The sequence below is a fragment of the Cheilinus undulatus genome, linkage group 4 (genome assembly GCF_018320785.1).
Source record: "Cheilinus undulatus linkage group 4, ASM1832078v1, whole genome shotgun sequence".
Classification (NCBI taxonomy): Eukaryota; Metazoa; Chordata; class Actinopteri; order Labriformes; family Labridae; genus Cheilinus; species Cheilinus undulatus.
The window spans coordinates 46,262,012-46,286,087 of record NC_054868.1 but is presented as its reverse complement, the minus strand read 5'-3'; the positions used below and the strand labels follow the sequence as shown (position 1 = coordinate 46,286,087).

General features: G+C 40.4%; 1 protein-coding gene across 1 annotated transcript; it reads right to left on the bottom strand.

Moving 5' to 3' along the window:
- Nucleotides 1-4,390: 4,390 nt before the first annotated feature.
- LOC121508924 (retinol dehydrogenase 8-like) lies at nucleotides 4,391-22,568 on the bottom strand. The gene is made up of 6 exons (XM_041786072.1): nucleotides 22,463-22,568; nucleotides 6,285-6,446; nucleotides 5,998-6,177; nucleotides 5,687-5,780; nucleotides 4,781-4,964; nucleotides 4,391-4,684 (listed from the first exon to the last, which is right to left on the bottom strand). Exons 1-6 carry the CDS (start codon nucleotides 22,566-22,568, stop codon nucleotides 4,457-4,459), a joined length of 954 nt encoding a protein of 317 aa, XP_041642006.1. The 3' UTR covers nucleotides 4,391-4,456.
- Between the last annotated feature and the right edge of the window lie 1,508 nt (nucleotides 22,569-24,076).

The window sequence follows — 24,076 nt, the reverse complement described above, 5'->3', positions numbered from 1 at the left end:
GGCCCCACCATCCTAATATATTTTTATATGTGGCCTTCGTTGGAAAAGTTTGGACACCCCTGCTCTAAACACTCTGATTCAGTCCAAAACTTCACGGACCCAAGTTTCTTTGATGTATACATTCATCCAAGAGTCAGTATCAAGAGAGTGTGCCACCCCTAAATGTACTGAACGACTCATCAGACAGGTAAAAAAATCACCCCATACCTTTTCAAAAGGGTTCTTCCTCTTTTCACCTCTATGGGGCCGAAATAGTCTACTCCAACATCTGTGAAAGGAGCTTAATCTGGGATTACCTTCTTTTCAGGTGGGTTTGCCATTTTCCACTCTCCAAGTTTTCCTCTGTAGCATCTACACACTGTGCATTCTGTGATTGTTCTTCTTGCAGCGGAGTTGACATTTTTATCCAATATTTCTGTCGTAATCAGTACAACATGGTTTCTACCAGCATGGCCAAGTTGTTGGTGGATTAGGCGTAAAATAAGCTGAGAAACATGAAGATTTTTTGACCAAATAATAGGATGCTTGGTTTCTGATGGCAATGATGACATATGCAGCATCCACCAACTGTGTGAATGCCTTCCTCCAATGTAGGACCAAGCTTGTACAGTGGGCTTCCCCTTAGAGATACTACCTGAGCCATGTTCAAGAGAGGAAATTTCTTTGTCATACTTGAGTGTCTGTACAAAATGAATAATTGCCATTTCTACTTCTTTGTAGCCTTCTGGAGTCAAGATTTTCCTTCAAGTATGGCTTCGAGACTCTGAAGTTCCAGTTCAATAGAACCTGCTCATGCCTTCCTATAAAAACCATTCATGACATGGGGAGAAATTTCAGAGGACGAGGAAGCTCAGCTGTGTTGCTTGACGTTTCAGGGGAAAGAGTTACCAGAGAAGGTTGTGCTGGGTACAATGGAACCTATATGGTAACAGACAGACTGGTATACACTCTTGAGCAGCAGAGATATTTTGGCCCTTATCAGAGTAGCTTTATGGCGGGCCGATCCACCATGAACTCAATTTTAATGCTAAACTCAGACATCAGGAAGGCTCTAGGTCCCTAGTTCATGCCGCAAGCCTCTCAGGAGAGCACTGGGAACTGCAGGGAAATAGCATAAAAGGGAGGAAGGGAAATCTCTGCACTCCATGAGAAACAAAGCAGCAGAGATGGGAAGACCTGATTTGCCCTTTAGCCCTGTGGTGTGCTGGCCACCTGTTCCACCTTGGCTCCTACCAGAGCCAGATGTAGATCTCTCCATATTAGACAGGATTAAGAGTAAGGATGCAGGCAATCCAGTGGCTTTAACAAGCAAACGTCTGAAGGACAAAGGGGCAGGTTACATGCAGATTTACACAGAGGCTTCCAAAAGTCAGAACAACAGAAGGGCGGCAATAGGGGTGTATCACATTTGCAAATACAGCATGGGAAGCAGGTATCAGATTGGGTATCAGAATTTACTACAGAGCTTGTGGCAGTATTATGGACGCTTGGGTGGGTGGGGGAAATCAGACCAGAACATGCAGTTATATTCTCAGACTCAGCAGCAGCACCGATGGCACTGAAGGGTGGGAAGGGTGGGGCCAGATCTGACTTAATAGTTGAAATATTGATAACACTGAACCATATAGCCAAGTTGGGCAGCACTGTCGGGTTTGTTTGGGTACCAGCACATGAGGAGGCTGACAATGCAGCAAAAAGAGCATTAAACAGGAAGAACGTAGCAATACAAGTGCAACATGGAAGAGCTTAATACAACAAGAAAGGCAGGTTTTATTTTTCAATACAGCCAACTATTAAAGTCACACAGAGTATAAAATAGGAAGGAGGGACACTGTGGTGGTCATAAGACTGAGGCTGCGGCATTGTGCACTTAATCATGGACTGGCGATGGAATGAAATAAAAGACATTTCAGATAAGTCACTCCTCAGTTGGAAACAACAGAAGCCATTTTAAAATTTCTCCATTGGACTGGACTATATTAAATATAAAAAATTAAATATAAAGACCAGTGGAGGGCAAAAATACGCCTTGACTGCCTCTAGCCTGCCAGAAATTCAAAAGAAGAAGAAGACTCGATCAGATGAATGAAAAAGGTAGGAAGGACATCACTTAGAATGGAAACAACTGTGTTCAGGTTTTTTATTTTGAACAAAATTGAAGGTGATACAACAAAAAATAAAATGTGGTGTAATGCCCCCTTCTAATAAAAGAAAATGTTTTTGACAGAGCGTTTACGCCTCCTTTTGCTGTTAGCTAAACCTAGCACAAATCAACTGAAACCTACCCGCAAAGGCTAGCAATGTTTTCCACTTTAAGTAAATTTGCCAATATAAGTTGAAATTAACTTGTTTTGTGCTTAAGTTTTCCAGGACACTAGTATGTCACCACTTTCCACCTGCTTTGTGTTGGCAGTACAATAACAATGCTTTATCTGCTGCTGAATCACTTAATGGTGAGTGTTTGGTGTAGACGAAGAAGGTCAGTATCATCATTTAGGTGTGTGACATACTGCAGATGGAAATTTTTACCTTTTTTACCTCCATGAAGGAGGTTATGCGATCAGGTGGGATTGTTCGTTTGTCAGCAACATAACTCAAAAAGTTAAGGACGGATTTTTGACGAAATTTTCAGGAAATGTCAGAAATGGGACAAGGAAGAACTGATTCGATTTTGGGACTGATCCGGATCACCGTCTGGATCCAGGAATTTTCTAAAGGATTCTTTACTTTTGGGAGATAGGGCTAGGTGAGACCATGGGTGAGACTGTCAGTGCATCTGTTGGCATTGGCAGGCAACGCTTCCACCATAACAATCTACCCGTGGCGAAGCCTCATCATGTTTCCACCCCACCGGGGAGGGAGTAGTTGGCGAATGTTGTCGTGAGGGGCACATGCAGATGGATCCAAGAATTTTTTAAAGGGTTCTTCACTATTGGGAGATAGGGCTTATGGCGGAGGTCTGCGCACTCTGAATGCTTTTCTAGTTTATAATTTTTTTTAAACTTTATCATTTTCAATAACTTTGACTAGATAGGACTAAAATTGCAATGCCTACTTGTGAACCCTACCTGTAGGTAAAGTCACGGTGGCCGTCAAGGACCAAAAAGACCATGTCATCCATATCAGACTCCAGTGTGCAAGTATTTTTGATACAGATAACACAACAAGCCTCTTTGTTGGCTCATTTTTTGAGTTTTGTGTAAAATTCTGTCAATTTTGGCTTTTTTCTTCTGTTTTCTTGTGTTTTTCCAGTGCATATAAAGGAAATAAACATGTGCGGGACTCAACATAAACTTTATTGCTCACTGGCTACTTGTTTCTGAAAAGTTACAAGCCACTGAGCATTTTCATTGGCCACAGTTGTGTTGTTGGTGTGTCTGGTATGAGATGAAACACATGCTCCATTTCCCTCTTAAATGGGCATTAAGTTTATTCTAATATTAAAACACTGACTTTTAATCAACTTTATTCAAAAAATCAGAAATACAACTGGTTTCATAATTCTCACTCAGACAAATATCCTCCAGAGAATGCTGATTTTGTGACACTGATAAATTCCACTGGCCAAAGTGGCTGGTTGAAGTCAATCTGCTACCTGCCACAGCTGAAATCCACCTGCATTTGGCTAGTCGGCAGGTGTAAATGTCAAGCCCTGAACATATGTATACCAAAAACATTTGTTTCTGGGAGAAACTGTGTATTTTCTGTAAAAAATTCCAGGGGTGCCAATACTTCCACCCATGACTGTATCTCAAGGTAATCAAACACTAATTAAGACATACTTTAGATATAATGTTCTATTTTCACCATGTTTGTTCTGCTACATGCCACTCACACTATGTACTTTTAAATGTGGGTGAACCTGAATGTTACCTTGGTTACATAACGGTAACACTTGGATGAAATAGCATTACAGGCATTGAGCAAGCACACATTTCACAAATAATGAGTTTGTAAACTTTATTTTTGCTACAACAACTGCCAGAAATACCAACACAACAAGTATAAATGATAATCTTTAATGCCAAAGTTAATGCTTCAATACACTGATGAAATCTGAAAAATATACAGCAATTTTAAACTATGTAAAAGTGAATTTATGCAGGGATAATACTGTATGAACTTAATCAAGTCAGGCTTAAATATCTTCTGCGGTCAAAAACTACTTATTTGGCACTCTGAGCAGGCTAACAAATCTTACAAATCTGTTACATCACAACTCAGCTGGGCTTTACATGTTTGGTGGATGCTAAAATGAAGAGAGAAGGACTGTTCAGGAGAAAAGTATGGTAAATTAAAGTCTGCATATACAGCAGGAAGTATGGCAGGTCAAAAGAGAGAAACTCTCTTGCGATTTCCGTGTTTTTGTCTTTTCAAGTGACAACCTAAGCTGAGGCAGTGTGAGGTCTTTGTCGTGCTTTCACTACTCAGGGCATTTTTAGGATTCTGGTCAACTCTAATCTGGTGAAACTGTCCGGCTCTTCAGACATCCACATGTGAGATACTTCATGGCAGTGGCGCTGACAGTTAAAAGACCACCCATGTTGTAGAGCATGTGGTAGAAGCCTTGGACGGACAGGCCTCCGGTTTCGTCTGCGTATTTCATCGCTATGATGGGCGTGTACATGGGGTTGGTCAGATTACGGAAACGTGGTTCACTTGCTTCAACCACTTTCTTGGTGCACTGAAAGCGTGGACACAAGATTTACCATGAGATTTACAGGACAAGCGGATAAATCAACAATCGTGCTTGATTGCAGACGTCTTTTTGTGAACTTACTTTAGCAATGTCATCTGGCGTTTGTCCCAGAAGCTGAAAAATGTTAATGGCAGATTGAAGATAGACATCTTTGAAGTAATGGATAGTATCAGGATCAGTTCCTGGGAATTGCTTCTGCTTCACATCCTCAATCATCTTTGCCTCAAACTCTGTGTGCACCGGGCCCGGCTCAATCAGTGATATCCTGAGGGGAGAAACGCACAACAAAGGAACTTTAGAAGATTCTTCTCCAAGAAAACAATGTTAATTTCTTCGACTAAAATTATGACTAAAACTATTCGTCAACAGCTTTTTTTTCCATGACAAAAACTAGACTAAAACTAACAAAAATAGATCTGTGATGACTAAAACTGACAAAACTAAGTTTAATATTTGTCAAAATGACTAAAACTAGACTAAAATGCAATTCAGGTTTTGTCTGACATTGAATATCTGTGATATTTCTCTACTGTGGGTAAATCTGTCAAAATGCAATGGATCTGTATCTATTCTGCCTCTCAGCTGTAGAAAGCAGGGACCCCAGGTTTGGCAGAGTGCAGAGAACACAACCATGATTTGGTACCAGATTAAGGCAAGAAAATAAATGCTTGGACTAAAAGTAAAGACTAAAATGTGAGGACTTTTTATTGACTAAAACTAGACTAAAACTAAAAGGATAGAAATGACTAAAAATGTGAGTTAAACTAAAATGCATTTCATTTAAAGACTAAAACTAAAATTAAAAATAGCTGCCTAAATTGACACTGCAAGATAAGAGCATGGTTTCATGCTTCTGAGGGAAAATGGGTGACCCATGGGCCCTGAAATCAATTGTGATTTAATGTTTTGACAAGTTAAATGAATTAATTCATCCACTCATTTAAATAAGCAGCTAGTAGTGATAAAAGTAGCATCAGAGGTACTTACCTGATATCAAACCTCAGGAGCTGTACAGCCAAACACTCACAGAAGCCCTCCATGGCAAACTTTGAAGCTGTGTAAACGTCATTAAACACAACACCTGTAGAAACAGAGTCTGTGTTTAAATTTCACATTCAAAAAACTTCAACAGGATAATAAATCACATTTTTGTTCTTCACAGGTGCATGGACACCTGGGTCTGTCTTCACTATCCACCCACTCGTCCATTCATCCGTCATCAGCCCTTCAAGTGAAGCTTTAACATATCTGTAATCTCCATTCAACGCCTGTCACAACTGTCACAACTGCCTGCTCACCTTGCAGCCCCATCACACTGCTGACCACAATGATGTGTCCTCCTCTCCTCTTCTTCATATCAGGCATCACCTCCTTTATCATGCGGACCACGCCAAAGAAATTTGTCTCAAACACTTTCTTCATCTCCTCAATGGTGATGGTCTCCAGAGGCCCAACCAGCCCGATCCCAGCGTTATTGACTGTTCAGGAATAAAGAAGGAGAAAAAGAAGAAACCCTGGGATCAGAAACACTTCTAGACAGTGTCGCAATAAATGGAAAAATACTCAGAGGGCAAATTCAACTCACTAAGGACATCCACGTGGCGATCTTTGATGCCGTTGATACACTGTTTGACGGACTCGTCACTACAGACGTCCAGCACAGCCAGAGAAAGAGTTTTCCCATAAGTGTCTCCAGCAGCTTCTACTAGCTTATCTTTACGGTTCAAATCACGCATTGTTGCTATAACTGTGAAGAGTTAAAAAGAAAGTGGAAACCAGATGAAATGGAGATAAAGACATTAAAAAACATTTTTTTTTTGTATTGTCTAGATCAGTGGTTCTCAAACTTTTTTTGCCCAAACACCTAAGATCAAGATCTATATAAAACAGCCTCTTTAACATGTGCTACAGTATCTTTATTGTTGTTGAAATAATGTATGTTTGTACAAATTTCCACAGTTCACCTACACCTGCCTTAAGGCACAAAAGTGTACCCTGCCACAGTATTTGAGAAACACTGGTCTAGATCTTTCACTCAATGTGCTTGGATAAAATCAAACCTTTTCACAAAGTGCTGCTAATAAACATAACAACCCAGGAAATGCCCACTAGCCACACCTCAGAGAAAACAACTCTGTCAGTGGCAGAGGTCAGGTGACCACACAGCACATTTGCAAAACAATGGTCAACCTAGGCTATACAGTCCCCTCCAAAAGTATTGGAACAGTTGGCCCAATTCCATTATTTTCACTGTAGACTAGAAACATTTGGGTTTGACATCAAAAGATGAATATGAGACAATAGATCGACATTTCAGCTTTTATTCCCAGGTGTTTACGTCTTGATCTAATACACAACTTTGAAGATATTATTTGTTTGAACCCACTCATTTTTCATCTGAGCAAATGTATTGGAACATATGGCTGACAGGTGTGTTTTGTTGCCCAGGTGTGTCCTATTACATTGATCATAAACACAATAAATAGTGCTGAATGTCTATGCTCAGTTTCATATTTGGGTTTTTCCAGTGCAGACTGTATTTATAGTTAGAGGTGTAAACAATATAAAAAAAACTAAGAGCTGTCTATGGGGGAAAAGCAAGCGATTGTTAAGCTGAGAGAAGATGTAAAATCAATCAGAGCCACTGCACACACATTGGCCATGGCCAATACAACCATTAGGAATGTCCTGAAGAAAAAAGAAACCACTGGTGTACTAAGTAACCAACGTTGGCCTGGTAGACCAAGGAAAACAGCAGCAGTTGATGACAGAAACATTGTGAGAGCTGTAAAGAAAGACCCTAAAAAAAAACTGTTAGTGACACCAGCAACAACCTCCAAAAGGCAGAACTGAAGGTATCACCATCTACTGTTGGCAGAAGACTTCATGAACAGAAGTACAGAGGCTATACCAGAAGATGCTAACCTTTCATTAGGAAGAAGAACAGGAAGGCCAGGCTGGAATTTGCCAAAAAGTACAGAGATCACCCTAGAACATTCTGGGACAAAGTTTTATGCACTGATGAGACAAAGATGAACCTTTACCAAAGTGATAGACTAAAGTTTGGAAAAAGAAAGGATCTGCTTGTGATCCCAAACATACAAGCTCATCTGAAACACAGTGAAGGTAATGTCTTGGCTTGAGCTTGCATGGCTTCTTCTGGGACGGGCTTATTAATCTTCTTTGATGATGTAACACATGATGGCAGCAACATGAAGCCAGAAGTCTACAGAAACATTTTGTCTGCCATTTTAAAGACCCTGTAAAGAGAAATCCAAAGTTTTTGTCTGAACACTCTAGATATGTTGGAATATGGTCGCTGTAAACATGTGAAAACACTGAGATCTACATGAGACTGAATTCTGGATTTAGACTGTTGAAAAGTTTTTCACCTCTTTCCTGGCTTGGTTTCATGTAGGCAGGGCCAATATGTGGGCTGATGATGTCACGAGCCCACAGTAGGGAATGACCCCGCCTCTAACACTACAATATAAAATCACAGAGCAGTTCATCTCAGAGGTAAGGTTAGGGTTAGGGTTAGGGTGAAGTGTGAGGTAAATTTGCCAAATTTATCAGCCATAGTGGTCTATGGCTCATTTAAAGCATCATAACAGAGATGTGAGCCACTTTGTCTCTTCTCTAACAAAGAGCCAGGGAGCTGCGATCTGATCATAAGGTAAACATTCAGATTGTATCATTTTTTAAATCTGAGAGGATCACATTTCTCCTGAGTGGCATAGCTTCTAAATACAGATTCATTTTCACTTTACAGGATTTTAAAGAAAGATGCAACCAAACTGATTATGAGATTCCTCATCATGCAGAAAGATAATGACCCAAAACACACTGGCAAAACAACACAGAAATTCATCAGGGGCAAGAAGAGGAAGGTTTTAGACTAGCCAAGTCAATCACTAGACTTAGGCCCCGTCCACATGGAGACAAAAACGATATATTGCCGTTTTGCTTTGAAAAAGTTTTCCGTAAAGACAGGATCGTTTCAGGAAATATCCGGGAAAGCATGGAACCACTGAAACGACTGAAAACAGTATAGTGCATATGCCAAGCCTGTATGTGGCGCTGTAACGCTGCCACAGAAATGCACCAAAGGGAGAGAAGATCACAGAAAACTGCCACAAACTTTCTCCTAGTTGCCCTTCTGGTTGTTCTTTGCATTGGATTTAAGAAAATATGGTGTATGCAGTTCGCGGTGCAGGTAAAGGAGAATCAGATTTTGCTGTAAAAGCCACAATACGCTCAACAGCTTCTGCAGCACAAACACAACCCTGTAATACGCCATTGTTGTTTTGGCCGGGCCTGCGCAGGCATCTTAAGAGAGCTACGCTATGTGTGACGTAATCGTTTCAAGACAGATGCAGTTGGCCGTCCACACAGAGATGACACAGTAGTCGTTTACGGATTTGTGCACTCTGGGACCCATCTTCAAAAAGTATCGTTTACAGTCACCCAAAACACTGTTTCTGTGTGGATGAAACATCGATACGACAAAAAAATTTTTGCGTATGTACGCCTGAATTTGTCTCTGTGTGGATGGGGCCTTAATCCCTAGAGAGCATGAATTCTGCCTGTTAAAGAGGAGACTGGAGGGAGTCCCCCTCAAAACAAACAACTAAAAGGGGCTGCTGTGAAAGCCTGGAAAAGCATCACAAAAGAAAAATGTAAAAGTCTGGTGACTTCAGTGGGTCACAGACTTGATGCAGTTACTGCAAGAAAAGAATTTCCAAACTAAATATGAAGTCTTGTTCACTTTAATCTATTTTAAGTCTATCTGTTCCAATACTTTTGCTCACCTAAAAATGTGGTGTTTCATTACAAATAATGCTATCTCTAAGTTGTGTAACAGATCAAATACCTGGAAATAAAAGCTGAAATGTTGACCTACTGTCTCATAGTCATTTTTTGATGTCAAACTCAAATGTTTTTAGTGTACAGCAAAAATAAAGGAATTAGGCCAGCCGTTCCAATACTTTTGGAGGGGACTGTACATTCTGACTCTTCCCCAGTCTCTTAGAACCACCAGAATGGAAGAAGCCTTTTGGAGAAGGCTTCAAGAATTTGGAACCAGTCCAGCTGCTACTTGATCAGCGTAGGATAATCATGACCTGGATTACTAAGAACCTACACAGACATCCTCTTGTAGCTCCACTTTAACCTGAGTGTGGGTGTTGTCTGAGTTAAGCATTTCAGCATGCCAGGAGTCTTTTGTACAAAAGGGCAACTATTCTCCTTTGGGACCTACCAAATTTGAGTTTGTGAATGGATTTAACACTCCTTAAATGCATCTCCATCACTACAGGCCTTTAGGCTGCTGTTTAAATAGGCTTGTGATTAGTCATCCTGCCCAGGTAAATGAGATTACAGAAAACTGCTACTACTCATGAGTCACGCTGAGTTCACTGGATCAGGCTGCATGTAAATCACATAAGCTACACAAACACTGCAATATATATAAAAGGATGCATGCTTTACACATGTTTATAGTGGCAAAAACTGACTTTTGGTCAGTGCAGCATCAGTACATGTTATCTATGTGTAAACATGGACATTCCCATACTAAGATCCTTACTTTGTGTACATTTCCTGTCATAGGAGGGAGCGGAAAGACAGGAGCAGAGGTCACGAAGAGCAGGGAGGGAGACCTAACATAAATATGGGATAATAGGTGAGAACAGATGGTATGGTGCACAAACACAAAGATAACCATGTTCACATGCATCCAATTCCAGAAAAAAACAACGTGCTGCTATTTACCCTGAACCCACTCTTTAGGTAACAGAACCGGCTAAAATTACACAATAATAGAAAGCTAAAAATAAAGATAGCCTTAAAAACAAAGGTCATCTTAAGTCCCTTTAATGTGTACCATCTGTGCTCATAAATAGCCCAGTTAGAGCTAAATATTAGCATTAGCGTATGGCTCAAGTAACCTTCATCCTCCAGGAATAGCCCTCGCCAGCCTGTTCTCATCAAAAGTCCTATGATTAGCTGAAGCGTGGCTGTAGTGAGGCTTTGGTTAAGGTCTGCTTTTACCTGGCTGCTCCTTGAGAGTGACTTAAGGTTAAGTCTGGATCAAGACATTTGTGGCCCACTGAGTGAGCTGGGAGCTTTTCACACATTAAAATAAAAACACCTAAGCCTCTTTCACAGACAGTTTCCAACTGCTTGTGATTGTCTTCCAATAACAGGATGCTTTTGTTAACCAGTTCCTTTTAGTTCATTCTGGTAGATTCTAATTTGGTCCAGAGAGAAGTAATATAGATTTTCAGACATGCACATTTATCTAGAGTCTTACTGACTTGTCCTATTGATTTCTGTCCGTTTTAATGCTGAGAACATAGATATTTCGTACATACATAGTCCAAATATGATTCCTGCAACTTGTTCCAAAAAAAGTTGGGATGGGTGCCAGAAAAGACCAGGAACAGAAAACACCTGGAACATCCCACAGGTACAAAGTTTCACTGGGAACAGGTGATCGTACCATCATTGTGTATAAAGGAGCAGTTATTCACAATCAACAGCAGCATGAGGTTCTCCTCTTTGTGTAAGACTGCATGGCAAAATAGTCCTACTGTTTATAAACAATGCTTTTCGATATGCAACAGCGAGAAGTATTGAGATTTCACCAGCCACAGTCCATAATACCATCAAAAGTTCTTGGTTTTGTTGTTTATTGAAACTGGAGAACAATTTGATGGATGCCTACTGAGGATTCCGCAAAGTCCGATTTTCAAACTGTACCTCACTGCTTACTCTTGATTGTTTTTGCCTTACTGGCACACATTTCAATGTTAAAGCAAATACTTGGTCTGTTTTCAACAGGTGTTTGCTGTAGACAGGCACAACCAGGATTTTGGATTTTAGTAGGTAACAACTTTTGCCAGGCTGTAATTGTTCCACCCATACGTTACTACTTTTTATTAGGGCTGTCAATAGATTAAAATTTTTAATTGCGATTAATCTCACAAATTCCATAGTTAACTTGCAATTAATTGCACTTTTTTGTCTGTTCTAAATGTACCTTACAGTACTATTTCTCAAGATTTAAATACCCTTATCAACACAAGTGGACAAAATGCTTTCTTTATGCAAATGTTTGTTCATGTCAACAATCCAAAACAACAACAGATAAAGTCCAGAAAATTCTCTCGTCTGAGCTCAAAGATACTGAACACTGCAAAAATATGCTGAGAGCATAACATGGTAAACTCAAGCCCAACAAGCCACAACAGATGGAGATACTGACCTTAATGTAACATTACTGAATAATACCACAATGTAGAGTCAAACTTTAGACTTCTAGAAGTTAACTCCTCTGTTCTCAGCAGCTGAACACCAAACAACAGATCTCATCATCACACATGGACATAAAGAAGTCTCTGCTGAGAGCTCAGCAGTAAGGCACAGACACATCTAATGGTGTTTCACTGTTCTGATGTGAGTAAGGTGGACACATCTGCCCTGCTCAAGAGAAAAAGCAAGTAATTACTTTAAAAATGTCTGCTATTATTTATCATATTTTTACTTTCAAACTAAAAAATGTAGTCCAAATGTAAAATAAATGCTGACAGTAAGAAATGACTGTCATCAGTCCAGTAGATTTACTGGAATGATGTCAATAAACACACATGTGAAGCTGCTTCTCAAAACTCATGAACACACAAAGTCAAAGAAGTCTCAGTTGAGAACTTTTAAGGTGTACTAAGAGGACTTAACCATCTCTTCATTCTTCAGATCATAGAAGAGCTACAGATTTAATCTAAAACCATTTTTTTCTTCCTAAATAAAGGAGACCCACAGTCTAATAATGCTTTCAGCTTATATTATGATACTCTACAGAGCTCATTTACTAACCTCTGCTCTCCTGTCACACACCAGCCTCTGCTGCTCTGTCTCCTCCTCCTCATTATGCAGCTGTACATTCACCATGCATCAGACCCTCCTATAGGCACTGCGGAGTCTTTGACAGTTTTGCAGCATCTTGATTGACTGTTATTTAAATCTGGCGTTTATTTACAGTTCCAGTCAATTGTTTTAGGAAGTTTAGTTTTTTCCGAATACTTTCACTTTCAAGCAGGAGCTGCGTGGGGATGAGAGCAGGGGGGTAAATGGACCTTTAGGAGACGTGATCAGACCAGTCAACAGTCAATATAAATAGTCAACGCAGCTGTGATGCCAGTTCATGGCAGATATAATAGCCTAAATAAATAAATAAATCGTACTGGCCCAAAAGTGTGTTGGCACACCGGGAAATGCCCGGTATGCCAGATAGCGAGTCCATGCCTGCAGAATTGTCTGTCTCCACTGTAAACAAATCCAGCATGGCGAGGGGGGCGGCTCTCTGCATTAGCGGTGTGCATGGCCAGTGAGTGGTGCGGGCTATATAAGACTCTACGAACTTCCTGTAACTCCTGTAACTGCGTTCATGTCGACAGTAGGAGAAAATAACTTCAGTCTTATCTGACATAATCTGAAAGCTGAACCTGTCATTCAAAAGTCTCTGTCCTTTATCCATTTCTGCTTGCTTGTACCACTTCCACTTGCCACTTCCTGGTCTGGCAAACTACATAATGGGTCGAGGGTTATACAGAACGCACATGCGTTCATCGTGCGACAAAATTATTAGCGGCGTTAAAAGTAATTTGAGTTAACGCGATATTAACGCGTTAACTTTGCCAGCCCTACTTTTTATACAACATGTTAGAATACCATACCATCTCTGTTATTTAAGGGATTGATGGTTTCTTAAAGTACTGAAGCTAAAAAAAAACCTCAAGATCTTTGGTCATGATTTTGTGCATGTTGCCAGAGTATGTAGAAAGTGAGCAGAAGTTTGCCAGTGCCTTTTCCTATGCAAAGGACCTCTGTTTTTATTGCTGTGGTATTGATTTTCCCTCGTGGTCCATTCATCCATCTTCTTCCACTTATCTGGGGTTGGGTCACGGTGACAGCAGGCGGAGTCAACCCAGATGTCCCTCTCCAAAGCAATGTTTTCCAGTTCTTCTTGAAGGATTCCGAGGCACTCCCAAGCCAGATGGGACATACACTTCCTCCAGTGAGCCGAGGGTTTGCCCTGGGGTCTTCTCACAATTGGACATGCCCAGAAGACCTCCACAGGATGGCACCCAGGAGGCATCTTGATCAGATGCCTGAACCACCTCAACTGTCTTGTTTCGACGTGAATTAGCAGCACCTCTACTTCGAGATCTTTCCGGATGTCAGAGCTCCTCACCCTATGTCTAAGGCAGAGCCCAGAATCCTTCCTGAGGAATCTCATTTCAACCGCTTGAACCTGCGATCTCATCCTGTCAGTCATTAACAAGAGTTCATGACCATAGGTGAGGGTTGGAATGAAGATCAGCCAGTAGATTGAAAGTTTTGCCTTTCAGCTCAGCTCCCTCTTCCCTGCAATGGCACAGCGCTCACCAAACTGCTGCTGCACTAATCCACCTGTCAATCTTATGGTCCATCCTACCCTCACTCATGAACAAGACCTTGAATACTTGAACTCCCTCACTCGGGGAAAAGACTTATTCCCTTCCTGGGAGGAGTCAGAACCCAAGGTCTGGGGTCACCTCCAATAGGGACACTAGGGGCCCAAAGCCAGACCTGGGGATGCAGCAGGACGCTGAGCTTCTCATGGCTGGGCTTTATTCCCGGTCTGGGCTTGGCTCAGAAGGACAACCCTGTGGGCCAACCACCTGCAGGGCAAGGCTGCAATGAATACTGGGCAGCAGGCAAGGGTGGAGGCCTAGGAGAACTTTCCCCAAGTAGCGTAACTTGGTTTCCCTCATGGTTTCAAAGTTTAAAAATGTGGAACTGTGACAACCCTCGATTATAACAATATATCCTGAAGAAAGCTGAATCTTTAAACTCATACTCAAGTTGTCATGGTATAAAGTTTTGATTCAATTATTGACAGTCATGTAGCTTTTACTCTGAGATTCTATTTGCATCTGTACCCACTGAGGTAACTTCAAACTTATGTGGACAAGAAATACTGGAGGCTATGACGTTTCCTCTTCAGGCTACAGTAAAGAACGCACAGCCATTGTTCTCCTTCATTGGTTTACTCTAGTTCATTTTCTCCCATCAGACAGTTGTGTCATTGATTCAGAGTCATTCTGATTAAATTAGTTCCTCATTTAGGCTCATCTGGTTCAAATTCCATAATCCTTTTATATCTAAACCTCTGAAAACGATATGTCTGCCTGGCTCCTCTGTTGTGCAAACGTAAACACAGACTGTGGCTTCAATCCAAACATTAATGTGAGCCATGTAATACTATTATGTAGTGCCAGTCATGGTGTAAGCAACTTATTGAAGAGCACTGGGGGGCAGGTGGAAGAGTGTTGGTGACAGTAGGTTAATTAGCGCCTTCAGCTGCAGATAATTACTTTCTCAGTAAAGGTAAATCTTCTTTTGACCCCGTACAGTAGTTATCAGCACCTGTGACTGATGTAACCCTGATGGCCCTGACGTTCACTCCTGTCTAGATCCTTGCCTGTGTTTGTACTTCCTCTCAGATGATGGGGTCTTTTGGACAAAAGAATCCACACACTTATTAAACCGCGACATTGTAAGATTTGTTTTCCTGTTATATCTTTGATTGCACTCAGTTATTAGTTAATTCTTTTTGAAGTTAAAACTACTTTGAAATGTGATTTTCTCAATCATTTAAGGTTTAAAGGGTTTGGCTCTTTGTGCAGAATAAAATTTTAACCTTTTTTGCCTTAAAATAACTTGAATGAAGAAAAACAATAAAAGTTAGATTTTTAAAAATCCATTTAAATTCTATAATAACTACTTTATTTACTGTATGTATTATGTTGTTTATCCACCATGCAGTACCGGCTTGGCTTGTCCTAACTGTACCCTTTCTTTCAAGACTAATTTTCTGCCTTTTATGCCTTTTTTTAAAAAGAAGGAAACTAAATAAGGTTGAAAACAGGAATGAGAGATTGGGGAATAACATATGGGAAAGGAGCCACAGGCTGGAGTTACATCTGGGCCTCCCATGTGCTAACGACCTAACCGCTAGACTGTGTGCGCCCTGACTATACTCATTATTATTAGCATATTTCCCTGAGTTACCTTTTGGTGTTTTTATTCCTATTTCAGCACCTTTTTATTCTATTTATTTCAGTTTGATTTATTTTTATTTCATTTAATTATCTTTTACCCTACACTTTAACCTTACCTCCATTGTTCCCTCATTTTACACCTTTAAGATGGCGTTTACTCAGTACATACTTGGTGCATAATTTCCTGTTCTTAGAGTGTCTTTCATCTATGACATATTTAGCCAATATTGTGTATGGGTGGGTGGGACATGCATTTAGAATGCAAATAAGGGGCTGGGGATGAAATAGCATAAACAAACCTAAATGATCTTAGAAATCACTTCTTAAAACTCATTTTTACAGACTTGCTTTTATGTGATGTCATCTTCTTTACTCCTTCCTTTAATCATCTTTCTACCTTTTTTATCTCCACTTTTGTTATTGCTGTGAGTGCTGAAGGCATTCACAGGTATTGTTATTCTGCCTGAAAATGCTTTATATTTGTTCTTGTGCCATTCTTCTCCCACAAAATTCAACCAATTCAAACCATTCAAACATCAATCTGTTCAGCCTTATTAGGACATTCCAGCTATGAATTTTTTAGATCTGTGATGACTAAAACTGACAAAAACTAAGTTTAGTTTTTGTCAAGATGACTAAAAATAGACTAAAATGTAATGCAGTGTTTGTCGGACATTCAAAATCTGTGATATTTTTCCACTGTGGATAAATCTATCAAAATAAAATGCAGTTGTAGCTTTTTTTGCCTCTGAGCTGTAGAAATCAGGGACCCCAGGTTTGGCAGAGTGCAGAGAACACACTAACATGATTTGGTACCAGATTTAGGCAAGCAAAAGAATAAATGCTTGGACTAACTTAAACTAGAGTAAAACTAAAAAGGACTAAAATGTGACTAAAACTAAAATGCATTTCATTTAAAGATTCAGTGGGAGAGAATTTGGGCAGTTAATTAAGCTTGAGCGGCGGCACTCTAACTTTTTAAAGAACAAATTTCCCGAACAACTCACCACTGCAGCCACGTCTAACACCACACACTTAAAATTGACTTCAAAATGGATGAAATCTCGTCCCACTACTGTCAAACCAAGAACCAAAGCCATAGCATGTACACTTTTGGCCTGAGAGGACCAGCCGTCCCAAGAACGCAGAAATCTGCCCCATCTGCTGCAATGTTACAGCTTGGGGGAAATTTATCTGAAGACACAGAGGGAAGCACTTTTTTAAACTGCTCCCCTGTCCACATTTCTTGCACAAACAACACCAAAATAACATCACTGCTAGTTCAAAGTCTGCAGATGCTAATGGTGAAGTTTGTTTAATGATAGCATGTATGGTTTTGGCACTCAAAGGGTAGAAAGAGACTGTGTTTACAAGCAAAATCAGGCAAAACTGGACTCTGCTGTCACAGGTGAAACTGACTGTACTGAGCACATCTGAGGTCTGTGATCACTCATGCATGGCCCTGCAGGCATTAATTACCATGGCAACCAGGGACACACAGAAGGCTGAGGAGTCCACTCAGTTACAGTGCGGAAACATTGCCAAACATTTTCACCGTAGATCCAATTCTATCTCCTCATTTAACCTGGATGAATTTTTCTTTCTCAATTTAGCTGTTCCAAAGACATTTCTGATCAGCTACTGTTTTATCAGGTTAGAATTCTTTACAAGCTTTTTACAACCACTACATCAAGGATCCCTGTTGTTAATGGTTTTCAGACGAAACAATAGCAGCTGGCCCTGTGCCTTTAAACAATATATTAAGCTGGTTTGAAGGATTTTTTTTTTTTACATTTTCCAAAGTACTTTCCATTTCATTTGAACTTGTCTACCTTTTCTTTTCTGATGCAGTTTTTTTTAACATTACATTTAGCTTCTGCCATACAAATGTAATTCCCACTATTAGCAGTTCAGCATCAGCCATTCAAGATTACCTTAAGCTTCTTTCTCAGATTTTTCCGACCCATCATTACCAGTTCAGTTTCAGCCGTTCAAGATTACACTAAGCTTCTCAGGGATTTTTAAAAACCTGCATTAGCAGTTTGGCTTTCGCCATTAAGGATTACATTAAGCTTCTTTGAGGGATTTTTAAAAACACTGCATAAGCAGTTTGGCTTTAGCCATTCAAGATAACATTTAGCGTCTTTCTTAGATTTTCAAACCCTGCATTACCAGTTTGGCTTTAGACATTCAAGATTACATTTAAATTCTTTCTCAGGTTTTTCCTATCCACCATTAGCAGTCATTCAAGATTACCTTTAGCTTCTTTCAAATATTGTTCCAACCCAGCATTAGCAGTTAGCGCAGCCGTACAGCATTTCAGCATTCACAGCACAATTTCTTCAGAAATAGCATTCTCTAGTTATTACTATTATTGCTATTATCATTTTTATTGTAACTATTATTATTATTACTACTGATTTTAGCATGTTGTAATACATTTTACTCTTCCTATTCGTGTTTTAATATCTCTTACTCTTCTTATTGTTTTGATTTCCTATTAACCATGATCTTCAATATCTATGTAGGCTGATCGCAGGTAAAGCTGGGGAAACATGTCTCTGACAGCAGAACCATCAGCATCGGCTCCCCCCAAGGCTGCATTCTTTCTCCTCTGCTCTTTTCCTTGTACACCAAAAGCTGAACCTCCACTCACCAGTCCATCAAGCTCCTCAAATTCACATATGACTCGACCCTGATCGAAGTCATCTCTGGTGGGCACGAGTCCACCTACAGGTGGGAGGTGGACCATCTGGTGACCTTGTGCAGCCCAGAACAACCTGGAGCTTAATGCTCTGAAGACAGTGGAGATGGTTGTAGATTTTAGGAAGGATCCTACCACCCACACCCCTGCCCCAATTCCCCTCTGTGACTCCATAGTTTCCAATGTAAGCTCTTTCCGCTTCCTGGGGACCCTCATCACCCAGGACCTCAAGTGGGAGCTCAACATCAGCTCCCTCATCAAAAAATTCCTGCGGAGGATGTACTTCCTGAGGCAGCTGAAGAAATTCAACCTGCCAAAGACAATGATGGTGCACTTTTACACCGCCATCATCAAGTCAGTCCTCACCTCCTCCATTACAGTCTGGTATGCTGCAGCCACGGCGAGGGGCAGGAACAGGCTGCAGCATATCATCCGCTCTACAGAGAGAGTGACTGGCTGCAACCTACAATCTCTCCATGACCTGAACACCTTCAGGACTCTGAGGCGTGCAGGTAAAATTGCGGCCGACCCCTCTCACCTCGGACACAGACTTTTTGAGGCCCTTCCCTCTGGCAGGACGCTGAAGTCAATCAGGACGAAAACCTCCTGCCACAAGAACAGTTTTTTCCCCTCTGCTTTCAGTCTCATGGACAGTACTCCGGCACTCCCCCTACAGACTCTCACTGAACCTCAGAAACAGCAGAGGGAATAATGCATGCTTATACAGATTTATGAGTTACATTAACACTCACTGGACTTTATCTCAGCTGTTTATAACTGCAATAGTAATAACTTAAGCCTAATTTATGCTTCTGCTTCGTGTCGATGGCGTACGTCAACCATTCGAAGTTCTGTGTCAAAGGAACGCGTCGCTCTGCAATTCACCGACATGCTGCTAGGGGGGTGTGGCTGTGTGTGTGTGTGTGTGTGTGTGTGTGTGTGTGTGTGTGTGTGTGTGGTTTCAGAGGGGTCACATCCGAATCCTTGTTTATCTTACGGTCACAGTAAACAATGGCTACCGAGGTGGAGCGGGTGTGTTTGGAGTTGAAGTGTGTTTGGAGTTGGAGTTCATCGATATCAATGAACAAATTCTTTTGTTGCAAACGTAGAAGTGCAGGGGACAGGGAAGACATTTGCGGAGGTGGTCTGTACGACCACTAAACAAGTCGAGGCTCAGAACGGGTGAATTTACCACACTGGTTCGCCCACTGAGGGACCTGGATGAAGAAATGATGAGTCCAAGTTTGAGGTCTTTGGATCAAACAGAAGAACATTTGTGAGATGCAGAAAAAATGAAAAGATGCAAGAACAGTGCTGAAAACCATCAGTCAAGCGAGGTGGAGGCAGCGTGATGGTCTGTGGATGCCTTTGAGGAAGTAGAATAGGAGATTTGTAGAGTGGAAGGGACCTTGAGGAAGGAAAGCTATCACACCATTTTGCAATGCCATGCTATACCCTGTGGACGGCACTTGCTTGGGGCCAATTTCATCCTACAACAGGATAATGACCCAAAACACACCTCCAAGATGTCTACGAAATATTTAAAGAATGAGCAGTCAGCCATAATTCTGACTGTGATGGGGAGGCCAGCACTGTCTTTGGATCTGAACTCTATTGAGCTGTTGTGGGGGCAGTTTAACTGTATGGTACGAAGGAAGACTTCATCAACTCAATCCATCTTGACGGAAATGCTCCAGGAAGCATGGGGTGAAATCTCATCAGATTACCTTGAAAAACTGAAAGCTAGAATGCCTGAGGTCAGCTCGGCTGTAATTGCTGCAAAAGGTGTTTTTTTTGCTATAAGGGCAAAGTTTGAAGAACATTTTTTATTAAAATCATTAATAATAAATGTCCAGTTCATTTGTTGCATTTCCTATTCAGACTAATTTGAAGAGTCTTTCCATGGAAAACAAGAAAAATTCCAAGTGATCCCAAAATTTTGGGTGGCAGTGTATATACATCTATTTAAGTCTAATCCCTTAATCTTTTTTTTAAAATCTTATTTAATTAGCTTGTTAATACTTCTATTCTTCCTCTATGTTACTTGTTGTGCACCAAACACCAAGTCAAATTCCTTGTTTGTGAAAATGTACTCTGCAATAAAACTCAATTCTGATTCTAACTGGGTTTTGCTTTTACCTTCTTGATGCTTGCATCACTTGAGTGTTTTCCTTCCTGATATTTACTCTTTTACCTTTCTTTTACCCTCATAATTTTACCTCTGTTTTTAGTTCTTACAACTTCAGTTTTAATTATTTAAAAAAAAATAATAATAATAAAAAAAAAATATATATATATATATATATATATATATATATATATATATATATATATACATATATATATAAAACTTTGTTCCCCTTGGTCTCCCCTTGTTGCTGGGTGTTTGTGTTGGCCGGGTACTCATGGGTTCTTATCTTGACTCATGATGTCTTAGTTCTTATGACGTCTTAGGTTGTCTTCCTAATCTAAGCTCTTATGATGTCCTGGGATGTTTAAGTTATAATAACTTCTCATGTTGTCAGGGTAATAATATTGTTTGGGTTTAATATGTAGGTTGAGTTTTGATCTTGTTTAGGCTCTTTTACATTATTATTACTGTATTATTATCATTATTGTTATATTATTATTATTATCATTTGCCTTGGGCTTCCAAAAAGTCATTCCACAGAGTGGTCTGGTTCAGTTTGGTACAGTACGGTGTGCATTCATTGGCATTTCTATAATCAAAAGTTGGAAGGGGCTGTAGTACTCGACTCACTGGTCATGGGATTGTTTTCTAGCCTCCGTGCTGTTTGCCCCCCCACCCCAATGTAAAAAAAAAAAAAAAAAAAAAAAAATGGAAAGGGTAAATAACTGACCCTTAACATCCTCATTATCTGTTCTGTCCTTCCCTTAACAGTTGAGCTATACACACAATAAGCACACTGCTTATTGGTCGAAAGAATGGTCACTTCCCACATGACAGAAACGTGGGACCTGCCATGTTTAAATACCCCATAGACTTTAAAAGAAGAATATTATTAGGACAATCTTTTTAATACCAGTGTGTAATACCTCTCCTTGGGCAACCTTGAAGGTGCAGAATGTCCTGGCAATTGCCAGTGACAAGGAGGTGCAGAGGGGATTGGGTGGTGCTATGAGGCATGAGAAAGTTTCCCAGCTGGTGGTAAAGCCTTTCAATCCAGCTTAGGAGTGAGGATATAGGTGTCTGTTGAAACCTAAACTATTTGGGGATTTTGAATACCAAACCGTACTCGGTCAAACACAACCACCTGGTGGAAACATCTGAAGTGACTAAAACCACCCTTGGCTATGACCGTCCTGCCAACACTGAGAAGTTCTATCAAACTTTAATGGAAAAGAAAGTTTTTGGTCAAAAAATAGTGATCTAAAGCCGAGTTGAGCAGGTGCCACACGTACAACGCATGATTAGTCGCATCATTTAAAGGTTCAGTGAGGAACTTTAGGTTTGTGTTGAGTTTAGCGCCCCCTGTGGACAAAGAAGTTTCCCCTTAACTCTGCAGTGACTATCCTGTACTTGTGTTAAAACTTGTTCTGCTTTCTTTGAACATTCAAATATATCACTCTTTGAAAATATTTGCTGAGAAAAATGTAAATAGAGGTTTTGTTTTAAGTGTATTGTATCCACTGACACCTACCCCCCAGCAAAGGTTATAAACTTTACCAATTACAGCACAGAAATAATCAGTCTTGTCTGTATAAAAGTCTTATTTGACTTTGGAAGTCATAAAGATGCATTAATATTCATCTCAGTCTATTTTAATACTATGGGAAAAAAAACTCCTTATAGAGGCTTTAATGTATTTATTTGTTCCTCTTAATTTATTTTTGTTGTCAGTAATCTTTGGCAGCTCTAATGTAGCTATGGGAAAGTATCCCTAGCGGTAAATTTAAATTAATCAGCCTCTCTGGCTCTCTCTCTGCACTCACCGTAGTATCTCTTCTGCTCATCCTTGGCCAGCGTCACGGCAATCCTCAGACCGATCCCGGAGGAACAGCCGGTAATCAGTACCACTTTCTGTCCGGGACTCGCCATGGCTCCTCTGCTTAACTCTCTGTTGTGTTTGTTAACTGTGAAACTCCCGAAGAGACGAAGCTCAACAGGATGGAGTTGATTTAAAGAGAGACCAACAGTAAGAGGATAACAGAGAGAGAGAGAGAGAGAGTTAGAGAGTCACATGTACAGAGAGATTATCTTAACCGGCACGGCTGTCAGCTCGGCCAACTTCTTAACAGCGTCGTCCGTGCATGAAAATACCTTCAAGATGTGAGTCTGAAAGTTGATAAATCCTGAGACCTTCATTCGTGTTTTTGTCTCAGAAAAACAGCGTGTTCAAAAATGCGAAGGACAAACTGATAAGAAGTATCAAAGCTGGTCGTCGGTGCTTCAAAGTCTGCCTGTGCCTATTGAAGAGATTTGGCGCCACCCAGCGGTCAAAATGTATGCGCCCAAAGTCTGACTGTAGTGATTCTTTGAATGCCTCCTGTTATTCCAAAACGATAAAACAGCTTTGAAATAACAATTAAAAAACTACAAAGCACTATATTTAAATATCTGACTTAATTTATGAACTATACTCAAACCAAAGAGCACCTCATACATACTCTTTTTGAGTCACTAATACTTATTTATACACTGTTAAAAACGCATTTTATTTGGCATTATTTAGCATGATTTTTAAATAATTATTCTTGACTGAAAATGTACATAAAACTACGAAGGCACAAGTCAAAAATTTTAAGAATATTTAATAAAAGTGGGGGTAATTCAGGGACCCAAGGTTTAAGGGCCAGTTTAACAAGAAAGAATAATATGTCCTCATCTGGTTAATTAAATCAAAAACAGCCCTAGCAGAACCACTTCATGCTTAAATTTGCTTGCCCTTATTGGTGTGACATTATGTGGGCGGGACAAGCATCAAAATGAGGCTGACTGTGTTAATCACGAGGAACATGGTGTAATATTTTGCTAGTTTTATCTTAATTCAATCCAGTCCCCTTTTTTATATAGCACATTTTAAAAACATTACGTTTACCAAAGTGCTGCATAGTAACTAAAACTTGAAAAGAAACATAAAACCACATTGGACATAAAATAACATAAAATAAAAGATAAAAGTAACTTAAAGCATATTTAAAAAAATGCCACACTGGGTCTGTGTGGATAGGCTTGCACATCTGGACTCTGCAGTTGTACTCCATTCTTCTTAGCAAAACTGCTCACATTGCCACATTCATTTTACCCTCTACCTTTGCAAGCCTTCCAGGGCCTGCTGCCAAGAAGCATCCCCACATCATGATGCTGCCACCACCATGCCTCAGAGTGGGGATGCTGTGTTTGGTGACTGTCCATCAAACACAACATCTTGTCTGACGGCCAAAGAGCACCATATTGGTCTCATCAGACCAAAGAACTTTGTTCCACTTGAACATGGAGTCTCCCACATGCCTTCTGGTAAACTCCAGTCCAGATTTAAAGTTTTCTTCAACAGTGCTGCTCTCCCATACAGCTTTGACTGGTGAAGAACCCGTGCAACATTTGGT